The following is a 22139-nucleotide window of genomic DNA, read 5'->3' as shown; positions in this document are numbered from 1 at the left end:
GCTACCTTCCTGTCTCTGTCCTTGGCATTGGCTTTCAAAGGATTTTTAATCTGCTGTCCTTGGTTTCAAGTCCCAGCAATACCACTTGTAATCTGTCCCCTTGGGAAATTCACTGGACCTTTCCGACCTCAGTTTCCCAAGTGGGGAGATTTAAGTGATGCTGGTTCTTTGGGAAGTGGTTCAGATCCCCACCCTAACCCCCAACCTGAGGGCTCCTGTCCTGCTAATGACCTCCAGCCCCACCTTTGTGCCCAGACTGAAGACACAAGACTGGCCAGCTGTGCAGAATTCAGGAAGACCCAGGGTGGAAATCCTCTGGAATCCTACACACCCTCCCAGCCACATGTGACCCCAGGGAAGGTGAGGCTACAGGTGAGGGTGGGGAAGATAGGTGCTGCCATGATTGGATCGCTGGGAGCAGCTGAGCGGAGACTGGGAGGAAAGTCAGGGTCCCAAGGCGTGCCAGGCTGTGGCTGCTGGTGCCCGCCAGGGGGCGCTCTGCACCAAGTCGAACTCCAGGCGGGCTTCCGCCAGCCGGTCTGCCGCAGCCGCTCCTGGCAGAGGTTAACCTGGCTGGGCAAGGCTTCCTCAGGCGGGGCAGCCGCAGGCTCTTAGCAGGCCAAGGACAGCCCTAAGCACATCGTCCCCAGAGGCACCGAGGAGCCAGGGAGCCTGCATCTGACGGATGATGTTGGGCCGGGGCAGCTTCCTCCTGGTCCTGCCCGCCTCCCCTGCCCACTCGTCACATGGGGGACCGGAGGCAGGGCCAAGGCCCCCGCCACAGGGTTAGCAGAGGGGGCAGGGAGCCCGAGCGCTCCCTCCAGGCTGTGTCCGAGGAAGGATCCCAGGCCGGCCTCTGGGCGGCGGAGACGGCGGTGTCCTCCCCGGGTCCCAGGTGAGCTAGACTCCCCATCGGGCAGCACCCAGGCAGCTTGCCTGGATGTCCGCCTTCTCTGGGCGGATGGCCCCGGGTGGTGGGCGCTCATTGGCACAGCCCCCACGTGGGGATGAAGGAGGGGCCATAGGGTGAACACATGCGGGGTGGGGGGGGCAGTGCAGGACAACGTGGCCACTTGGCCATGCTAGAGGGATGGGGTGGCCGTGAGCCCCAAGTACCATGGGTCTAAATGTTCCCCCTCGTTAAACTATGATGGGGTGACCCACAAGTCCACTGTAATATTACCTCGGTATGCTGTCAGGTGACCGTGTCTGCTCCACAGCTGGGCCTGCTGAGTGCTGCTTGTCCTTACTAATAACGCCTGTGGGTCGTGGGATGATGCCCGGTGCCCAGTGTGCCCGGTGCAGGGCACACTGCCTGAGTGCCTGACGGCCTGGGGCTCCCAGCACTCTCCCACAGGGAGCCCATTGGCTGTGTGGCTGGCGCCCGTCGAGCTGCTCATGGCTGAGTCATCCCTGGGTTCCCCATGACTGCCTTGCTGGGTGCTGCTGGGTGCTGGGAGCGGTGCCCCAACTCTGCCGAGCTTACCTGGGCTGTGGCTTGCCCTTGAATGCTGCTGCCAAGAAAGATGGGTGAGGGTACAGGGATGGCTGGGCTGGATGCTTGGAGAGCAGTTCTTCTGTCTTCTCTGCCTCTGAGATTGCTTCCCCTCACCCTGGGACTGAAAAGTAAGGCCCGCCATGTCTGCCCTTCCACCCCTGTTTTCCCAAAAACAGAAGCCCATGCGCCTGAGCCTTGTCATCCTCACCACAGGCTGAGGGCTGAGGTCACGCTTCTAACCAGAGCCCTCCTGGTACAGTCACATACCCGACACCCCTACACACATGTTCTCCCCCCATGATGTAAGTGGGGACCCTTCAGGAGCAGAGACCAGCCCAGGGCACATGGCACAGCCAGGACAGAGGCCCAGCATACTGGTTCCCTGGGAGGCCTCTTGGCTCTGTGCTAGCAGAGCTGAGATGGGTCATACATCTGGCCAGGAGAAAGGTAGGGGTTGAGAAAAAAAGTAAGAGCGATCATGTCCAAGGGGAAGAATTAACATTTTACACACACACACACACACACACTCCTGGGGTCAGTTTCATCTATCTTATCCTTACAGCAGTCTGCAGTGGGCAGTGTATTTGGAGCTGGCTCCCCACATTGGTCACAGGGCTCTGGCACCTATTCCAGTATCTACCTCTTTCCTATACCAGCCCAGTCCACTCAGCTCCTCGGATGATACCAGGTTGGTTTAGCCAACACATACATCTCTCCCCAACCATCAGGACTACTCCAAGGCTGGATTTGGTGGTCCAATCAAAGCCACCAGGCAAGAGATATTTGGGGAGATAGGGAAAGGAAGCTTCCCAGCACTTGTGAGAGAAACAACAAAAGATATATTCTCTTCCTATTAGACATGAAGGAGAAAATATTAGCTCCTGAAGCTGGCATCCAGCATTTTTTAAAATAATTAAGAAACCTTGGTGTGGATGACACAGACACCCAGGAAGCAAACAAGGGAACTTGAGGGTGGGAGGGAACTAGACTTGGTTGACATTATCAACGCTGGATCAAGCTGTGCCTGAAGTCCAAATTATGAGTACTTTCCCACTAAAGGAGCCAGTAAACCCCTCTTTGTATTTTAAGCCAATTTTAATTGTCTTTTTTGTTTCCAGCAACTGAAAGTTTCTTACCTGATTATCTTCTTTTAACCAAAGATAAAATGGATACTCAGAAGGTGTAAACACCAGATTGCCAGATAAAATACAGAACAACAATGAATACCTTTATAGTAGATACTATGTAGCAGGCAATATTTGGAAAACACTTACACTAAAAACGTAACTGGGCATTCTGTAGTTTTGTTTGCTAAGTTGGGTAGCCTTATTTCAGTAGCATGTCCAGATTCACAACACTAGAAAAAGAAAAACCTGGAGACAGACCCTGAGTTTTTAATTCTAAAGCCCCTATTACACCAGGTCATAGGAAGGGCTTCTTTCTGTCACTCTTCATTCCCCTTGGCCACTCTCCTAGTCCTGTGTGCTTGGAGAATACAGAGAGATGTCACCCTGGGTCCCTAAGGGTCTCTGAATCTGTCTCAGCTCTAGAGTTCTCTGCTTGCCACTCTGCTCCTCCAGCTCCTGGGCTGGGGTCCACCCCAGCCTCTAGTCTGGGGCTCTGCTGTGGCTTCTTTCGCTGTTAGCTGTCCCAGATCACCCCCTGGAGGCACCACTGTGGCGATTCCTCTGCTCTGGTCCCGTGCTCCCCTTAGAGAGGCCAGCAGCTGTAACTGTCCACAGATAGCCCAGGCTGGCGCACGATGACACTGCCCCACTGCAGCCTAGGACAGTGCTATCCAGCCCAGCAGCCCACAGCCCCGCTGCCACCTCCTATGGCTATGACAGCCTGAGTCCCTGCATCCCCGCAGCTTGTGGGGGAAAGGGATCTGCCCACACTGAGTGCTGGCCATGCTTGTCTTATCTGTGTGGTGGGGATTGGTTCTGTGATCACAATCACATTACCCAAGCAATACGACAGAGACAGGAGAGCAGAGGAGATGAGAAGGGGAGTAGGAAGAACATTCTGGGGGCTGTCGTCCCAGAGTTTGCTCCTGGCATCTATAAACTCCATCTGTATTTTAATGGACAGCATCACCCCCTGGGAACTGCCTTTCCCCAAGATCGCCAAGACCACGATGTCAATGACATTGATGGCTGCCTGAAACTCACTTGGCTGTTTCCTAATTGGGATTTACTTTTTGATTTCCCACACCTGGAAACGATGCGTGGATGGTGCTGACTTTTCCAGCAATGGAACAAAAAGCCACACCGTTAGCAGCCGGAGCACAAGGCTGAGGGTCTGCCACGGGTGCTGGGGGGACTTCGTCTCTCCGTGCAGGTATGGGGACCATGTCCTTGGTCTCCCCATGGGCAGGACTGTGGCACACACCAGATGGGAGTCACAGACAGCATCCTGGCAATCTCTGCATGCTTGCCAGTCATTGTCTGTAGCCACTTTCTAGGCTGTGTGGGAAACACAGCTCCTGAATCCAGGTCAGCTGATGGAAAGGATCAAACAGAGTGTCTGATGTGTGAAGGGCTTTGCTGTTTCACTGCTTTCATCTTGTTGATCCTCTGCTCACCGGGAGGGGCAGTTGTCATTATTGTTCCCATTTTACAGATGAGGAACTGATACCCATTGGTCCCATGACTTGCCCAAAGCCATTCCAAGATCCCTGGGCACATTTGTATTTAAGGGACTCATTCCTCACAGCAAGGCTTCTTGTTTGAAATCCAAGAAAACACCAGATAAAGGGCATTCTAAATATATTTCTTTTCTATAGATGCTGATCTCCTGTTACTGGAAAACAGGAATTAGCTTGTCTGCTTGAGGATGTGGTTGGTTCTTTATAAAAAGGATACACAAGAAATTTGCACATAGTCTGCCAGCTTCATTATGCTGCCGACAGCTTCCAACAAAAGAAGAACATTTGCAGCCAGATATTTCGGTAAGAATTTTATTTTATTCTATGTGGAATATGATTACCTTTGTTCTTGTCTTCTGGCTTGAGAGATGGGGTCATTTGAGGCTGGGAGACGGGGTCACTCGAGGAGCTGTCTTGGTCCTGTGGGCTGGAAGCATCAAGGGGCATCATCTGTGGTCAAGGCCTGGGCATGGGCTGATGGTGCCCACAGCCCTCACCCTTGAACTTGGGAGATGTTCTGTGTCTGCCTGAAATGCAGAGCCTTCAACATGACCATGATCGTTGGAGGGATTTGGTCCAGTGACTCAGGGCTCTGATGACATTCAGAGTCTGGAAGGATCACCGTGCCTAGAGACTGGGGGGTGGGGGTGGGGGTGAGAGGCAGGTCCTGCATGGGGAGGGGGGTCCATCCTGCTTGGAAGCGACTCAGCCAGGCAGTTGTTTCCGTAGCCCCCAGTAAAGTGCCTGCAGGGAACTGAGGCACAGAGGAAGCCCCCCTTGGGTTGGGTCGTGTGCAGGGGCTGTGGGGATGGTCGTGCAGCTGCTTGTTGGGGTCACACAGATGCCGGCTGGGTGGTTGCGATGTGGCATTTCATGTTCTTTGTACCTGGACACTTTCCGAGGATGATTGAAATCCCAGATACCAGAGGAAGAAACACAGACAGTGGTCTTTAACCTAGCTCTATGTTAGAATCACAAAGGAACTTTTAAAAATCCCCAGGTATTTTTAAATACTTGGAGATTGGTCTGGAGTGAGTTCTAGACATCAGCATATTTTTCGGTTCCCAGGTGAACCTCCTGTGTGGCCAGGACCCAGAACCCCCCAACCGAGGCTGGGGAGGCCTCAGACAGCACACAGCAGCCCTTGCTGGGGTCTGAGTGGGTGTGTGCAGGGACGAGCCCTCGAGCTCTATGTTCACACAGCCAAGTCACCTGGATTTGTGGGCTGGACACAGGCTAGGGGACACTACAAATAGTGTCCCTTTCTACAGTGGGGGTGGGGAGCAGCTGAAATTAGCTTTTAATTCTGTTCAATTCTAATGCCTTAGGGGTCTGTAGAATTTCCAAATTATTTCCCCTCAGTTAGGTTTATGGCACCAACTGATTTGAAAGGAAAAGTCACTCTCTTTTGTGGACGCTTCTGGCCACCAGATTTTCACAGTAGAGCAGATACCCACCCACCTACCCCCCCCCCACCCAGCTTCAGAGTCTTTAAGGGAAAGACAAATGAGAAGTGCACAGGATACCTGAATTTAAAGAAGAAGATTGAGTTAAATTTTCAAGGTGGTGAAATTAACATAACCCAATTAACCGTTTTAAAGCGACCCGTTAATTGAGTGGTGGTTTGTACTTCCATGGTGTGCAACCACCACCCCTTTGCAGTCCCAAAGCATGTTCACCACCCTGAAAGAAAACCACTGAGCAGTGGTTCCCCACCTCCCCCAGCCCTGGCACCCACTGATCTGCCTTCTGTCTCTAGGACTAACCTACTCTGGATATTTCATATAAATGCAGGTACATAGCAGGTGTCCTTCTGTGTCTGGCATCTTTGGCGTAGAGTGATGTGTTTGGGGTTGATCACATGGTAGCATGCATCAGCACTTCATTCCCTTAGACTTAATTAATTTTATAAAAATCATTATCTGACCACAAACAGCTTGGCAGCTTTATAAAGAGGGACTAGCCATGCTGTTCTATAGAAGGCTTCGGAAAATAGACAGTCGGCCAACATAGGGGAAGCAGTTTCTCCTCCTCATCCTTGGTCTCTCTGGGTCAGCCATTCTGTCTCTCTTCCTTTCTCAATTTTGCTCTTTCTGTCTCTCGGTCTCTCTCCCTCTGGCTCTTTCTCTTCTCTCTGTCTCTCACCATAGATTCTGGAGGAGAGCAATTGGGAACTTGTGCTTGCTTTTGTCAGTTATTTCCATGGAATTTGGGCAAACGGGAGATTTCTGGGGGTTAAAATGTTGTGCCGTACCTCATTTCTTCACTCTGCCCAGAGTTTTGTCGAGTCAAGGAACTGCCCAATAGCAGGAAGCCGGAGGCCAGCCAGCACTCTGGTCTTTCATTTGGGAAGACCTGGCTAAAACTCTCACCCAGCTATAAGCCCCAACACTTGTAAGATTTTCCTGTGGCCCAGTCCTCCCCATTCGGACCAGCTACAGCCTCTGTGCTCACCAGCTTCCCACACTGCTGCCCCCTGGCCTGTGCAGTTCTCTGCCAAGGACTGGAGGCTTCTCCCAGTTAGCTGACCCTCCTGGGTCCTTCCCACCATGAGTAGGCACTGCAGGTCTGAATCCTGGTGGGCAGAAAGAGGGTAACCTCTGTGCATACTGGGCCAGAGAGTCCAAAAGAAAGAGAAGGCAGCTCTGAATTCAGTCATCCGTTCAGGATCCCAGCACCTTGGCCCACAAGCTAACCTCTAGGAGCAAGGCCAGAGGGCAGCTTGGACTGAACCTCCTCCATCATAGCCCACCCTGCTACCCTCCCAACTCTGGCTTTGCTCACTTGATCTTTCTCCAGAACAGCTCTTCCCTCCCTGCTGTGGATGCAGGGATGTGAGGAAACCACATGGACCCAGGTGGGGCGGCGAGAGTGCGGGAGAATGGGAGACTCGGAGACAGGAGAACTGAAATCATAGGAAAGGAAGGGGTGGGTGGTACAGGAGAGGTAGGATGATGCCATGTTGAGAAACTTGGACTCTTTTCCATGGGCAGTAGGGAGCTATTGAAAGTTGTAAACGTGGGGCGCCTGGGTGGCTCAGTGGGTTAAGCTACTGCCTTCGGCTCAGGTCATGATCTCAGGGTCCTGGGATTGAGCCCCCGCATCGGGCTCTCTGCTCAGCAGGGGGCCTGCTTCCCTTCCTCTCTCTCTGCCTGCCTCTCTGCCTACATGTGACCTCTCTGTGTCAAATAAATAAATAAAATCTTTAAAAAAAGAAAAGAAAGTTGTAAACGTGGGACTGATTGGATCAGATTTATAGGACACCTGAAACTTTATTATATGTCGACACTTCCAATTTAAAAAAAGAAGATAGATCAAATCTGTGGTTACTGGAAGTGGGGCAGGGTGAGGGAGAATTGGAGGAAAGTGGTCAAAATGTACAAATGTCCAGTTATAAACAAGTCCCATAGAGGAGTGGAGTGTATGACACAGTGTATTATACTGCTATATGATATATGTAGAAGGTAAGAGAGGAGATCCTAAGAGTTATCATCACAGGGAAGAAAAGCATTTTTTTAAAGGTTTTTTATTTATTTATTCGACAAACAGAGATCAGAAGTAGGCAGAGGCAGGCAGAGAGAGAGGAGAAAGCAGGCTCCCTGAGGAACGGAGAGCCTGATACAGGGCTTGATCCCAGGACCCTGGGATCATGACCTGAGCCGAAGGCAGAGGCTTTAACCCACTGAGCCACCCAGGTGGCCCAAGAAAAGCATTTTTTTATTTTTCTCTTTTTTTTTTTTTTTGGTACCTACTTGAGATGACAGATATTAACTAAATTGATTGTCATTACCATTTCACAATAGATGTAATTCAAGTTATATGCTGTATACCTTCAACTTACAGAGTGCTGGGTGTGCACTGTATCCTAATAAAGCTGGGGGGGTGGGAAGAGCTGTTTTATAGGAAGAATGCTGTGGCTTAAGGGTGTGAAGTCAGCTCTCACCTAAATTCTTTTTACAAAGACCTTCTTACTGGTCTTCCTGATTCTGCCTCTGGCCTATCCATCTCCTTCCAATATTGCAGCTGGAACAAGGCTTTTAAAGCCTAAACCCTTTGAGAAGTGGATTCTCGTGTCAGTCTTCCAGCTGACTCACCTTCACCTGTCACATCATCTCCTGTGTTCCCTGCTTGCCAAGTGCCGGCAACACTGGCTTCCTTGCTCCTCCTCGGATGAGCTGGGTCTTTGCACATGCTCTGCCCTCTCTTCAGAGTGCCCTTCCCCGCAGACATCCGCACGGCTCACAAACTGACCTCCCCAGGACTTTTACCATCTTCTTTTAAGGCTCTCCCTAAGCACCTGTCTGTGTTCCAGTAGCACAGGTCATGCAGTAACTGAGTCAGAAGTCACCTGTCCATCATAGTGACTTAAATACCCAGGCTGATGAAATAATCATGTCATGTGGTGCCGGCAGCCAGGCCAGGGGGTCAAAGGAGAGATCGAGCTCCAGAAAGGTCTCAGATGAACAGAAAATCCTCAGTCTGGAAGTCCCACACATCACACTCATTGCCAACTCATTGTCCATCTACCCTTAAGGAGTCCAGGGGATTGGAAGTATTTGGCAAACACTGTGAATGACCGCACTCTTCACAGCCCACTCTGACATTCCTACCCTTCTTCCCTGCCTTATTTTTCTTCACTTCGTTTACTGTCATCTCATATATGTATGTATGAGTTTATTTATTTTTTAAAGATTTATTTATTTATTTTAGAAAGAGAAGGAGAGTGCAGGGGGAGGGGCAGAGGGAGAAGGAGAGAGAAACTTAAGCAGACTCTGTGCTGAGGGGAGAGCCTGACCTGGGGCTTGTTCTCACGACCCCAAGATCACGACCTGAGCTGAAACCAAGTGATGGACGCTTAACCGACTGTGCTATCCAGGAGCCCCTCACATGTGTATATATTTAACAGCTTTATTGAGATGTAGGTTACATATGATAAAATTCACCCATTCAAAGTGTACAATTCCATGATTTTTAGTAAATCTGTAGAATTGTACAACCATCACCCTAATCCAATTTTTTTTCCAATTTATTTATTTTCAGAAAAACAGTATTCATTATTTTTTCACCACACCCAGTGCTCCATGCAAGCTGTGCCCTCTATAATACCCACCACCTGGTACCCCAACCTCCCACCCCCCCGCCACTTCAAACCCCTCAGATTGTTTTTCAGAGTCCATAGTCTCTCATGGTTCATCTCCCCTTCCAATTTACCCAAAAGCACATACCCTCCCCAATGTCCATAACCCTACCCCCCTTCTCCCAACCCCCCTCCCCCCAGCAACCCACAGTTTGTTTCACCCTAATCCAATTTTAAGACATTTCTCTCACCCAAAAAAGTTCCCTGGTACACATGTGCAATTAATCCATACTCCCACTCCAGCCCAAGGAAACCATTCATCTGCCTTTTGTCTGTATAAACCTGCCTTTTCTAGATGTTTTATGGAAATGGAATCATATATTATGTAGTCTTTTGCATCAGGATTTCTTCACTTAGCATAGTTTTGGAAACTCATTCACTGTCTTATGTGTATCCATGGTTCCTTTTTCAGTTGTATGGATGTACACTTTGTTTCCCCCCTCACCTGTTGGTTTATTGTTTTATGGCCTAGTATATGACCTATCCTGAAGAATGTTCCATAGGTGCTTGGAAATAATGTGTATTCTGGACCTGTTATAAGGAGTGTCCTATATATAGCGGTTGGATCAGATTTATTGATCATGTTGCTCGGGCCTTCTATGTCATTGCTGATTGTCTATCTAGTTGTTTTAACAATTGTTGGTATGGATAGGAAATCTCCAATTCTTATTATTCAATTGTCTGCTGTCCATTTCTGCCTCATGTATTTTGAGGCTCTCTCTCTCTCTCGTGTGTGTGTGTGTGTGTGTGTGTGTGTGTATCTTTGTAATCTTTGTAATCGTTACCACTGCCTCCTGGCCTTGAGTGGGCAACCAATCCATCCCTGCCCCTGTGTGTCGTTGCCCCTCATCCCTCACACTGACTCATGGTGAGGAGGACAGGCAGGTATGTTTGCTCTAGCTGTCTTAACAAGTGCCACAGGCTGAGTAGCTTAAACGACAGAAATTTATTTTCTCCTAGTTCTGTAGGCTACAAGTCTGAGATCAAGGTATCAGCAAGATTGGTTTCTTCAGAGCTCTCCCCACCCCCACCGCCTTAGCTTGCAGATGGAATCTTCTCCCTGTGTCTTCCTCTGTGTGCGTCTGGGTCCCAATTTCTTCTTCTAACCAGTTATGTTGGACTAGGACCTAATCACTTCATTTTAACTTAATTACCTCTTTAAAGACCCTAACTCCGAATACAGTCACATTGTGAGGTGCTGGGCATTAGGACTTTAGTATATGAATTTTAGGGGCAGATACAGCCCATAAAAATGGGAAGGAGCCCTCTTGTTTTCCTGGGCTCTCTGCTGGCAGCCATGAGCCATCCGCGTCCCAGGAACAAGGAGCCTGGAGAGAGGCTGGGCAGAGCCCCTAGTGAACGTCTAGACAGAAGCCCTGCCAGACACAGTGCCCACTGGGGAGCCAAGAGGAAGCCCACACTTACCCACCCCCAGTGACTGAACCAAGTGTGGGCTGAGTCAGAGGATTTCCTTATGGAGCCATTTTTTTTACGATGATTTCTGTTCCTGTGCATCTGGGAGAAGTGATTTGACTCTGAGAATGATTGCAAAATAGGAAACCACAGAGAGGGCTCACAGCCCTTACGCACCTCACCTCGCAGCTTCCCCTCCCCTGCAGTCTCATGTAATGCTGCCCCAGCTACGTGAGGACAGAGCAGCTCCCTCTGTCAGCCAGATAAGGAAGCTGAGACTAGGGAAGTACTTTGACTCCGGAGGGCACACGGCCAATGAGTGGCAGACAGGACTCAACCCATGAGCTGACCCATCTCAAGTGCTCATTCACTGCTACACCTCTGCCTTTAGGGACATCGACCGTGCCTTCAGCCACGGCCATCACATCCCCCACCTGAATTTGGAACATGCCCCTCGTAGTAGGACTGGGTGAGGGTTCTGTTGCTGACACCATTATCCCGATTCTGAAAAAATCAGGCTAGTCTTTAGAGAAAGCCAGGTCTGGACGTAGCTCCTAGGTCCACCGCTTACTCTGTGCGCTTATTCAAGTTATATAATCTCTCCATTTGGGCTCCTCACTAAAAAGGGGACATCCTGAGAGGTTATATCACAGAACCTATATAAGGATTACTCATCTAATAAAAAAACAGAGAGTTCAAGGAAGGGCCCAGGTTAATTCCTGAATGAGTAAGAATTCCCATCTGGGTGAACCATTGGATTCTACTATTAATCTCTGGCTCTGAGCTGTTGCCTTTGGCGTTTTGTTTTGTTTTGTTTTGTTTTTTAAAGAAAGTGGAATGATCAATTTGTGCCTGATGGAGACTCTGTGTAGGGTTACAAGGACCATCTACTTGGAACCAGGCATTCTGTCTTGTTTCTTCAGTGTTCGGGGAGTGCTAATCCAATACCAGTCAACTGAGGGTCCCAGAGAAAGTCAGACTGTCCTAGAGATGAAAGCTACAAAGGTGGCCATGCCTGGGAAGTTCACTCAAGGATTCTCTAACACAGAGTTGATAGTGCATTTAGTCACTCAGCACACAGGGGCTGTGCCAAGCACTTGTTCCAGGCATTGGGGATGCAGCAGGTAACAAAACTGATAAAAACACCCACTTCTTGGAGCTTATTCATCACCTGTTACAATCTAATGGAAGGGTCTATAGGAAACCGTTCTTTAAAGTCTTCTGTGTAGATCTTGGGCCTCTGGGAGGTGAAGCCGGATCTTCCAGCGACAGGAAGGTGGGAGGCACAGTAGGAGTTGTTTGAAAAAGAATAGTCATTCTGTAGCAGCTATAAAATCTGACATGCAAAAAGCTGGGAAATTGTCATTTCTACCCATACAACAGGGGAAAATGTAAATGAACTTAAAATCAGTGACTCTTCTTAGACTCATCAGAAAATTGAGGTTCCAGGGCAAACCACCACCTCAAATCTGGAGCCATAGGGGAATTCAGAAAATAATAGCCCAGGTGAGTTTACCTGAAGCAGAAGCCATTGGGATCACTATCTGGTACGAACACTGAAATGCTAAATTTGACTACCTGCTGGAGGCGGGCTGTGGATTAGCTTGACAGTGAGAAACTCCTGGGGGCCCCAGAATCAGCCAGTGGGAGGGGCACACTTTCGTGAGTTTTTCCTCCAGGAACTTCACCAGATTCTCAAGATGAAGAAGCTACAAAAGCCCCTGTGTATGTCAGACCGGGGGAAAGGAAGAGCAACCACTGGAAAAGACAACCAAAATGTTCTCCACAGCAAAGGCCCATCCTCTAAGTAGAGCTCCTTACCAGGGCCAAAGTGACCTGGTGGGAGGAGAGTTGGCCAGCTCCAGGTCAGCTAGACTTCCTCTCACCTCAGCGGGGGGAGAAAAAAAAGGCAGTGGTCTATTTAGTACTTCTGAGGGTCATAGCCCAGGGACTCAGGCCCACAAAAAGCCTGAGTATTAACCACAAGGTTCTAACAGGCTTTCCCTCCCCGCACCTCACCAATGCATCAGCTGGGTTCCAGTGTCACAGCACATCACAGCTGAAGAAGCTGCCGACAGAGGCTCTATTTAGGAAGGAGTTCTTAGGGAAACCCAAAGACCATAGAGAAAGGAAAAAACAAAAACAAAAGCAAAAACAATAACAAGGAAGCCAGAAAGCCTGCAAGTCTCTGGCACCTACAGTTACCATCAACATTAATCACAGCATGGAGCCCAGCCAGATTAACATAAAACCTCAGACACGAAGAGCTACACACTTCAATTTCTGTTACCCAGTACGTTATGGATGGCTGCCAACCAACAATTACAAAACACGTTAACCAGCAAGACAAAATCACAGCCTGAAGAGGAAAACTGAGCCCACGGAGGGAGCCTGGAAGTCACCACTCCTCCCTAAGAACAGGTACAAGCTGAACAGATTAAAAAATCAACCACCCTTCTGGGAGCCGTAACAGAAGGGAGGACACGGGGCAAACCACTGCCTCTGGGATTGGAGACAGACAAGCAGGCCCCAGGGGTCACAGACACAGCAGGGACTCACATGTGGATGCCACCATGGGAGCCAGTGCCCACAGAGGGAAACATGCGTGTGGCTGATGGCTTACTTGGGGCTCGGTTGGGCCGCTCTGAGAGTTAAGGGCTCTGGGGAACCCAGTCCTAGGGGAGCCCCACCATACTGTGTGATTTACCTCCAGGAGCTTGGCCAGGTTCCCAGGGTAAATATCAGCAGGAGGAGAGGAAAAGGAACCATTTTTGACTAGCACGCTTGGTTTTTTGTTTTAAAGATTTTATTTATTTATTTGACAGAGAGAGACTACAAGTAGGCAGAGAGGCAGGTAGAGAGAGAAGGAGGAGGAAGCAGGCTCCCTGCTGAGCAGAGAGTCGGATGTGGGACTCGATCCCAGGACCCCGAGATCATGACCTGAGCCGAAGGCAGCAGCTTAACCCACTGAGCCACCCAGGCGCCCAGCGAGCTTGGTTCTCAACAAGGCCCGATGTCAAGGGAAATTGGCTCTTCAGAGCCCCACCTGACGAAGTCTGATCAGAGCCTGACTGACCAAAAGAACGTAAACACGTAGATGTCCAAGTCCAGGCAGCTCTAGTCGAGCATCAGAACCAGACCCAGATGTGGCAGAGATTTTCAAATTGTAAGGTGGAGAATTTAGAATAACTATGAGGGTTGTGTTTCGGACTTTCCGACGATACCATGAGTTACTTCACAATGGCTATGAGGTGGGGATGAGCATAGGGGAATTTGATGGGGACCAGTACCTGTGAGGAGTCAGCGAGCAGGGCTGAGCAGCGGGAGAAGCTGGGCTGTGATGGAAGCAGCGCCTCAGTGCCCCGCACACTCAGCTAAGGCTGGGGTGGGTGCTGGAAGCTGTGCTGAGTTGGGGAAAGAACACCAGGCCTGTATACCCCCCACAGTGACCAGCCAGGACTGTGGGGGTCGCCCCGAGGAAGGGAGTGTACCTTAGGTGAGGACATCTCCAGCGGGGCGGGGGCAGGGGTACATGTCAGGCCTTTGCCCGACAGGCTGTAAATGCGCTTCGTCTGCAAGATAATGCGACTGCAGAATACTGCCTGGGGGGCCCACCTGCTGGGTCAGGGGGGAGCATCCCCGAGTCAGTGTCCCATGAAGGGTGGCAGTCCGCTCTCCACTCGGACTCCCGGGGTAGAAGGACAGCAAGGCAAGCTCTGGCCCTTCTCGGCGGGACACGTGACTGTGGCCCCCACGTCTTACCTGGAGCAAAGAAAGGAGCTCCCGGGGACTGCATGGAGAATGAGGAGGGATTTAGGCCCATTTTATGATGAAATCCTGTTGGTTATAAATATGCTTTTGCAAATTTTACTGAATCTGTGACTGGATGACTTTCAAAAGTCTTTATCTGTTTGTTTGTTTTTTTAACTTTCAAAAGTCTTTACCCTTTAAATTTGCTAACAAGGTCACCAAGGAGAATCAAATGCCTTGAAAGCAGATTTCTGGGCCTATCGGTGGCTTGGGGGCCTCCAAGGTGGGCGAGTGAAGCCCACGGAACCAGCAGTCAGCTCCGCCGCACACGTACCATCTGGCAGACACCTGTGCCCAGTCCTCGCTACTGAAGTAGACGGAGCCACCTGGTGTCAGACATCCCGGCAGGCTGGGCTTGAGGTGTCGGCTTAGCCCCTGCTCACAGGTGGTCTGGCACATGTCGCTTATCACCTCTGGGCCTTACTTTCCTCTTAGAACAGGAACGAACAAGATATCTTTGGGGGGTGGTGTGTGTGAACCTTGGTATCCGGGCTTGGCCCATGATATGCACTCAGCAAATGGTAACAGCTGACATGGGATTACCCTAATCTGCCCTGAGGGGCGGTGCTCCCACCAGGGCCAGATGTGCTCCTTTCTGGTGGGACTGGCTCGGAGACTGCGTGAGAGCACAGCTGCGAAGACAGGGCCGTCCTGAACAGAGAGGGCAGGCTGGATTCACATGGCCGCTGCAAGCAGGAAAAACAGGCCTGATGGCAGTCCCCCGCTGTCACCTCTGGGTATTGTCCCTTTCTTTGAATCCCAGAGTCATGTGTTCAAGTCTTTGTCTAGGGACTGATTCTCCAGGCAACTCACAGTATGGGACTAGGGCCCTGAGGCTAGACAGCACCTTTCTGCAAATGACAGAGGTGTCCCTCTTCCAGGCTGAGCCAGCTCAGGCCCAGATCACAGAGCATGGCCTCAACAAAGCCCCCTGCGTCTCTTCAGCTAGGCACACTGCCAGCAGGACCCAAATGCCCAGCCCCACACAAGTGTTCTTACAGAGTGTGCCCCAAATTATAGGTTTGTGATCATCTGTGAATCCTTTGGGATACTGGCAGAGACTGATATTCAAAATAGCAAATTTGGAGAGAGGAGAAGGAAGCCATGGCCACAGGCCCAAGCTGTCCCCCATGGCCCTGCCCTGGGAGAGACCAGAGCCCCTGCATAGTCCCTGGTTCTTTCTTTCTTTTTTTTTTTTTTTTTAAGATTTTATTTATTTATTTCTCAGAGAAAGAGATAGACAGAGAGCACAAGCAGGAGAAGCGGCAGGCAGAGGGAGATGCTGACTCCCCACCGAGCAAGGAGCCCAATGGGGGACTCGATCCCAGGACCCTGGGATCATGACCTGAGCTGAAGGCAGACACTTAACTGACTGAGCCACCCAGGTGTCCCCAGTCCCTGGTTCTTTGCTCTCTCCCAAACCCTGCCCTGGGCATAGCCCCAGGAGGGAGTGTGACAGGCCCTGGCCGTGAGGGTTCACATCCAGAGGGAAGATGACAGCCTTGGATATTTGTCTTACCCTCTCTGATTCTGACACCAGATGGGTATCCAACAATTCAATTCCGTTCAGTTCTGGCACCAGCTGTTCAAAGTTAGTGCCAACCCTACAGGTTAGGGACCCAGTCCCACAAAACTGCTCCTGCTTCAGACACTAGCTGCAAATGGGTTGCCCAGCACTTCTGTCCAACTTGACTACAAATTCAGGGATTCCTGGGATTCCTGTTTAAGTTTTGATAATTGCTCGAAGGGCTCACAAAACTCACAAAAATGCTTCGCTTACTGTTACTGATTTATATTAAAGGATATAGTTTGGGGACAGTCAAATGGGAAGAGCTGTGTAGTCGAGGTATGGGATGAAGGTAGAATCCCATACCTCCCTGGGGGTGCCACCATCCCAACACCTCCAAGACAGAAGCTCTTGAACTCTGTCATCTGGGGGGTTTTGTGGGGAGGTCTTCTGACATAGGTGTGATTGATCAAATCATTGGCTCTTGTGACTGAAGTAAACTTCGAGTCCCTCCTCTCTCCCCAGAGGTGGGGATGGGAGTGAGAAGTGGGGCTAAGCACTCCAGTCCGCTAATCATTTCTTGGTCTTTCTAGAGGCCAGCCGCCATCTTGAAGGTCTCCGGGGGCCTGTCAGTAGACAGACACAGGTGTGGCTAAGAGAGGCTTGATGTGAGCAACCAAGACCCTCCCATTGCTCAGGATATTCCAAGTGTTTTTAGAGTTCTGTGCTAAGAACCAGGGACAAAGACCACATATAAATTTCCTATTACACACACCCTCCCTGTGCGTGTCCTAGAGATGAGGACTGTGTTCTCCAAGCTGGATCCTTCCACAGGGCTTGGCACTGGGCTTTGTAGCATTGGTTGTTAACAAATACATGTGGAGAGGAAGGGATCAAAGGTCTTCCACCTTCTCTGAAGCCCCAACTGTGTTGCCATGGGTTTGAGACGGGCTTCAGTTTTTGTTTTTTTTTTTTTTAAGATTTATTTGACAGACAGAGACCACAAGTAGGCAGAGAGAGGGGGAAGCAGGCTCTCCACTGAGCAGAGAGCCCGACGCAGGGCTTGATCCCAGAACCCTGAGATCATGACCTGAGCCGAAGGCAGAGGCTTAACCCACTGAGCCACCCAGGTGCTCCCAGGCTTCAGTTTTGAAGACAACAAGTTAAAAAGTGTCTATGTAGCACTTTCCAGAAACTACCATTTATTGAAGACCGACTCAGTGTTAAGCTTCATCTCTATTTTCATGGGTCATCATGATGGCCCTGAGGGCTGGATATCATTAGTCCCAAGGAGGATCTGAGAGGCTGAGATGCGGGGGGCATTAGGATTCAAACCCAGCCTGTTTCTTGCCAACCCCTTGTCAGGTCTCCTGGCTGGAATGAGGACAAGAGAAATTCAGAACCAAGGAGGTCTGGCTGGGCGAATCCATGTTATAATGGTACAATTTGGGGGTGGGTGAGATTAGCTATTGCAATATAACAAACCACAAAAATCAGCAGCTTCAAAATGTGAACAATTATTCTCGCTGATGGGTCAAGCTGTCCTGGGCTCACATGGTCTTCTGGGCTCTCTGGCGTGTCCACAGTGGGGATGCTGGTAAGGAGGGCCTCCCTCATTTTGTGAGGGTTGCTGGCTGTCTGGTAGGGGAAACAGTGGGGTGATGGGTCCACGTGTCTCTCATGGATGCAGAGAAGGCTGAGGGATTTGGGGAGATTTTTGCAATCACTCTACCACAGGAGGGACATGGATGCTTTTAAGAATTGGATGCTTGTTCTCCTGGATCTCTCATGGGGCTAGATTTCCTGGAGGCGAGCTAAGCATTTGGAGAAAAAGTTTCTGTTCTAGGTGACATGTTGTACGTGTATAAACCCACTCCTTTGCTAGGACCCCGAGGGGGCTGAGTGTGGATAGGTGGTGGAGCAGAGCCTCCCTCCTGGGAGCCTTGAGGCTGAGACACCAGCCTGAGCCAAGGCTGGGCCAGAAGAGAGGCCCAGCAAAGCAGGTGTGTGAGTGTGCATGTTGGGGGAAGGCCCTCCTTTGCAAGAAAGGGCAATGTAAGCACCATCTGGTCTAATTCCCACTAGACTCAGCCATCTTTAAGCTGAAGGAGAGTTAGAAAAAAACTTCAGGGAGGAGATACAAAATACCAGCACAACCCTTACAAGAAACCACCCTTAACTTGGGTGTATTGCAAATACCAAGTGTGTGTTTTGAAATCCTTTAATGCATTGTCATGTGCCCTGGTGGCAGCGTTGCATTATGATTCAGATGTTGATCCTAGAGACAAGTGGATCTGGATTTAAATCCTAGCCCCACCCTGACTCCCTGCGTGATTTCCATTAGGCCACCCCAGTCCTCAGCTCCGCGGGAGGCCACAATGGCAGCTAACTCAGAGCGGTTTGAGCTCAAATACTTACAAGAGTGTTTGAGAGTATTCCACTGTCCCACAGTGTGTGCTCGTGAATGCAATTTGATCATAACATATTCATCCCACTGTGAAGGGATGAATCATGGGAGAGGAACTCATTCGTGAGACTTCCTCTCTGAACTCTAACTTCCCTGTGGCCCCGTTATCCCTGTTTTACATACGGGGGAGCAGCAACTCAGAGAACACAAGCCACTGGCCCAAGTTCTCAGAGTTACTCACAGGCGGGAGAAAGATTTGAACTCAGGTCTCGTGGGACATAAAGTCTAGGTAATCTCCTTGACTCCCCAGGCCTCCCTTGACTGACTCCTTCCAAAAGACTCTGGTGACCAGACCCCAGAAGAGCACAATAATCATAAGATTCAAGAGTTTTGCATAGACATTTTACCTACTCTTCACTCAACATGATGGCTTAGGTGTGCATGGCTAAGAAGCAACATATTTTCAGGAAAATGACAATTGTTAATAGGAGCAGGGCCTCCCAGTAGGGTTCAAATATGGTAGAATCCTTTCACCCTGACCACACTGTTCAACATGCTTCTCTCTCAGTGACATGAGAACTTTTCTTTCTCAGAGTTGGCTCAAAATGGCTATCTTTCTCTTGACCCAGTCATGTTTTCTCAGATCTGGAAGATACCATCAAAACTATCCAGTCCAATTCCTGCATTTTCCAGAAGAGGGAAAAGATCTGAACTGGATGGAACTCAGAACACTGGGATAGGTTCTCCAGTCCAGAGACCAGGTGCTTAACATCTGTTTTTTTCCTGGACTGTCCAAAGAGATGTGTGTAGGTCCCCTTATTTAATCCTCTAAACAGTGCTGGCCATATGGTATTCATGTCCCCATTTTAAAGAAGAAGAAACAAAGGCACAGAGAGATTAACTGATCTGTCCAAGGTCCAACCTCTTGTCAATGGCCAGCCTGGCATTGGAAATGAAGTGTGACTACAGAGGCTGATTCAAGAAAAGCAACTGAGAAATATACAAGCCTACTCAAAATTAGGAGTCATATTTCACAAGGAGAAAACACTCTAAGCACTCATCATTTCAGGAAGTGGTATTTTGTGATTGATTTGACTTCCTCTTGAGAAATACCAGAGCAAATGAGTCACAGTGACCCTCTAGGCCAAGTTCCTCTTTTTGGGATGTGCCCCAAAACATTCTTGTTGTGGCAGTTTCTGTGTCAGCCCAGGGCCCCCCTTGGAAATTGGATCTCTGAACCCAGAACCTGGTGATGAGTCCACATTCACTCCTTTGCTCTGAAGTGTTCTGCAGGGATACAGGTGTCCCCTGACCTGGACAACAAGGAGCCTGCTAGGCTCCTCTCTGTCATTCAGTCTCTTTTAGTGTGTTTGGGGCAGAAGTGATACGCCCTCTCTCCACATCAGAAACCAGTCCCAACCTTCCACCAAGGCACCATGGCAAATTTGCCCTAGATGATTCAGTCACTCATTCAGTGAATAGTTATTAAGTTCCCTGAAGACGCAAGCTGTGCAAGGGATGATGTGGTTTCTGGAAGAACTCCTAGGAGAGTTAAGACATACACACGGAACTAGATCAGAACTGCCACCACACAGCCTTCCTTCACCTTGCTACGCAGGGGATACCAGGCTGCTTTGGCCTGCACTGGTTGACCAATTGGGGGCGATAGAGAGCAGCACGTGCTCCTAAGGCCCCTGAGCTCAGAGGTGGCGGGGACTGTCCCCTGAAGGCTGGTTAAAGGCAGGAGGGGAAGGCAGAACTCATAATAGGAGGACCAGACAGAACCAGGAAGTTCCCCAAGGTGGCCAGGCTGGGTCAGCATGCAGGTGGTCCCTGCTGGAGCCTACAGAAACACATTTTGCACATAGTTACCTCTAGACCAGTCTTTTGCTCTTAGAAAGGGGGCTGAGAAGCTATGGATCAGATTCACTATTTTCTGAGAATAAACACTAAGTATGGGGAAGAGCGGGGAGACATGCCAACCCCTGGAGAGGAGGAGCCCATCTCCCAGTCAGCACAGATCCCCACACTGGGCAGCAACAGGTGGTGACAGAGGAGTGGGCCTCACCAGCAGGGCCACAGTGTTCTCCAGGGCTGTCATAACATGTGACCTCACGCCAGGAGCACACCTGTGTGAGGGTGAGCCTGTGGGTATGTATCAGTCTGTACACATACCTGCATGTGTGAGTGGTGAAGCCAAGTTCAAGGGGAAGTGTGTGACTGTGTCTGAACCTGAGCCCGATCATGTGCCTGGGACAGAATGTGCGTGTATGATTGTGAGCACAAGGGTGTATATGTAAGACTGTGAAGGCGTGTGTGTGTGAGTGTGCATGCACACGCATATATGAGTGTTTGCACGTGTGTGTCTGTGGCTGTGTGCACATGTGAGAGCATGTGTGAGGGTTAGTACTTTCATATGTCTGCCTCCCTCCTCACAAGATTTTAGTGTCAGGTTACCTGTTTCATAACTGGCATAAAGGAAGCCACACACCTCCGTTTTGTGAAGGGTCAAATATGTTCCAAGCATATGCTTCCTGCTTCAAATCCTGGTCTCATTTCATCTCCATCACCACCGTGGGAGGTGACAATTGCTGCCCCTGTTTTGCAGCTGAGGTGACTAAGATACTGGGAGATGCTACGCAGCCAGTACATGGTGGGGCCAGATTTCGATCCCAAAGCCCAGGCTCTATCCGGAATATCACCCCATAACCTGGCAAATGAAACCAAGAACAGAAAAATCTAATCAGATGACAGAAACTCATCAGAACGCTGGGTCTGCAGAGGGTCGACCGGGGCTGTGAGCCCTCGGCACTAGCATTTGGTGTGTGCCAAACTGTAGCAGCTGCATGCCCGAGCGGTGGGCATGGCGAGGGTCCCCACCAGCTCACTTCCTCTGAAGTCACCTCCCCCTCCTGCTCCCTGTTGTATTTACATCAAGAGACTGCCTGCTGAGTTATGCAGAGCTGCAAACAGAGAAGCCACATTTGGGGAGGCTTGAAATTATTGACCAAAACACAAGACTCTCATGCCAAAGACGTCAAAGCAAACCGCAAGCTAGTGAGCAAACTGTTTTAATGTGCGGGGCAAATAAGTGTGTTATCTTTAACGGTAAGAACACAGATTAACTGGCGGGGCTGTTCCGGAGGATATGTCATATTGTGGGACTATCCGTTACCTATTGGTATGAGAAGCTAGCTCTCGGGGCCAAAATCTTAGAAGGAATGACCTAGTAGTGGTTCTTTGCAGAGTTTACTGGGTTGTCAGTGCACAGCTGGTTCTTGCTTATTGTGAGCCCCAGAGTCATTGCTTATACACACTCTTGTACATGTCCTTATATAGTGTTCAGTTTGCAAAGAGCTTCCACATACTCAGCCTTCCTACCTTAGTATGGGCCATTTGGGATGGGCAGAGAAGCAATTATCATCTCTGTTTGATGGATGAAAGAACTGGCACAGAAAAGTTAAAGGACCTGCTCAGAGAAACTCAGATCAAGGCTGGCGGGGCCAGGAGTCAGACTCAATGCTCTCGCTCTTCATTCCCTTGGCGCCCCACTGTGAGAGCTGTTTTCAGCTGACCACAGCAATCATTTCCAGTTTCCTTTAGTTGGAGCCTTAGTCATCCATTGCCTACATCATCCCAATCCTCCTGTTCAATTCTCAGCCTCTGGTACTACCAAAGAGCCACCTTGCACTCCTTGGGAGCCATCCTGTAGGATGAGCC

General features: G+C 49.9%; 1 protein-coding gene across 3 annotated transcripts in view; it reads left to right on the top strand.

Annotated features, from left to right (window-relative positions):
- Positions 1-816: 816 nt before the first annotated feature.
- Positions 817-22139, top strand: part of ARHGAP22 (Rho GTPase activating protein 22) — a 167774-nt gene continuing 146451 nt past the window's right edge. Inside the window, exons 1-2 of one of the 3 annotated variants that reach the window (XM_044239999.1) lie at positions 817-895; positions 4284-4448. In XM_044239999.1, coding sequence (XP_044095934.1) covers positions 4397-4448 — 52 coding nt within the window. In that variant the 5' untranslated portion in view covers positions 817-895; positions 4284-4396. Of the gene's footprint in view, positions 896-3806; positions 3839-4212; positions 4449-22139 lie in introns of those variants that run through there. The other 2 variants (XM_044240000.1, XM_044240002.1) reach the window with 2 other exon arrangements.

The sequence above is a fragment of the Neovison vison genome, chromosome 2 (genome assembly GCF_020171115.1).
Source record: "Neovison vison isolate M4711 chromosome 2, ASM_NN_V1, whole genome shotgun sequence".
Classification (NCBI taxonomy): Eukaryota; Metazoa; Chordata; class Mammalia; order Carnivora; family Mustelidae; genus Neogale; species Neogale vison.
This window is presented reverse-complemented; position numbering and strand designations above follow the sequence as displayed.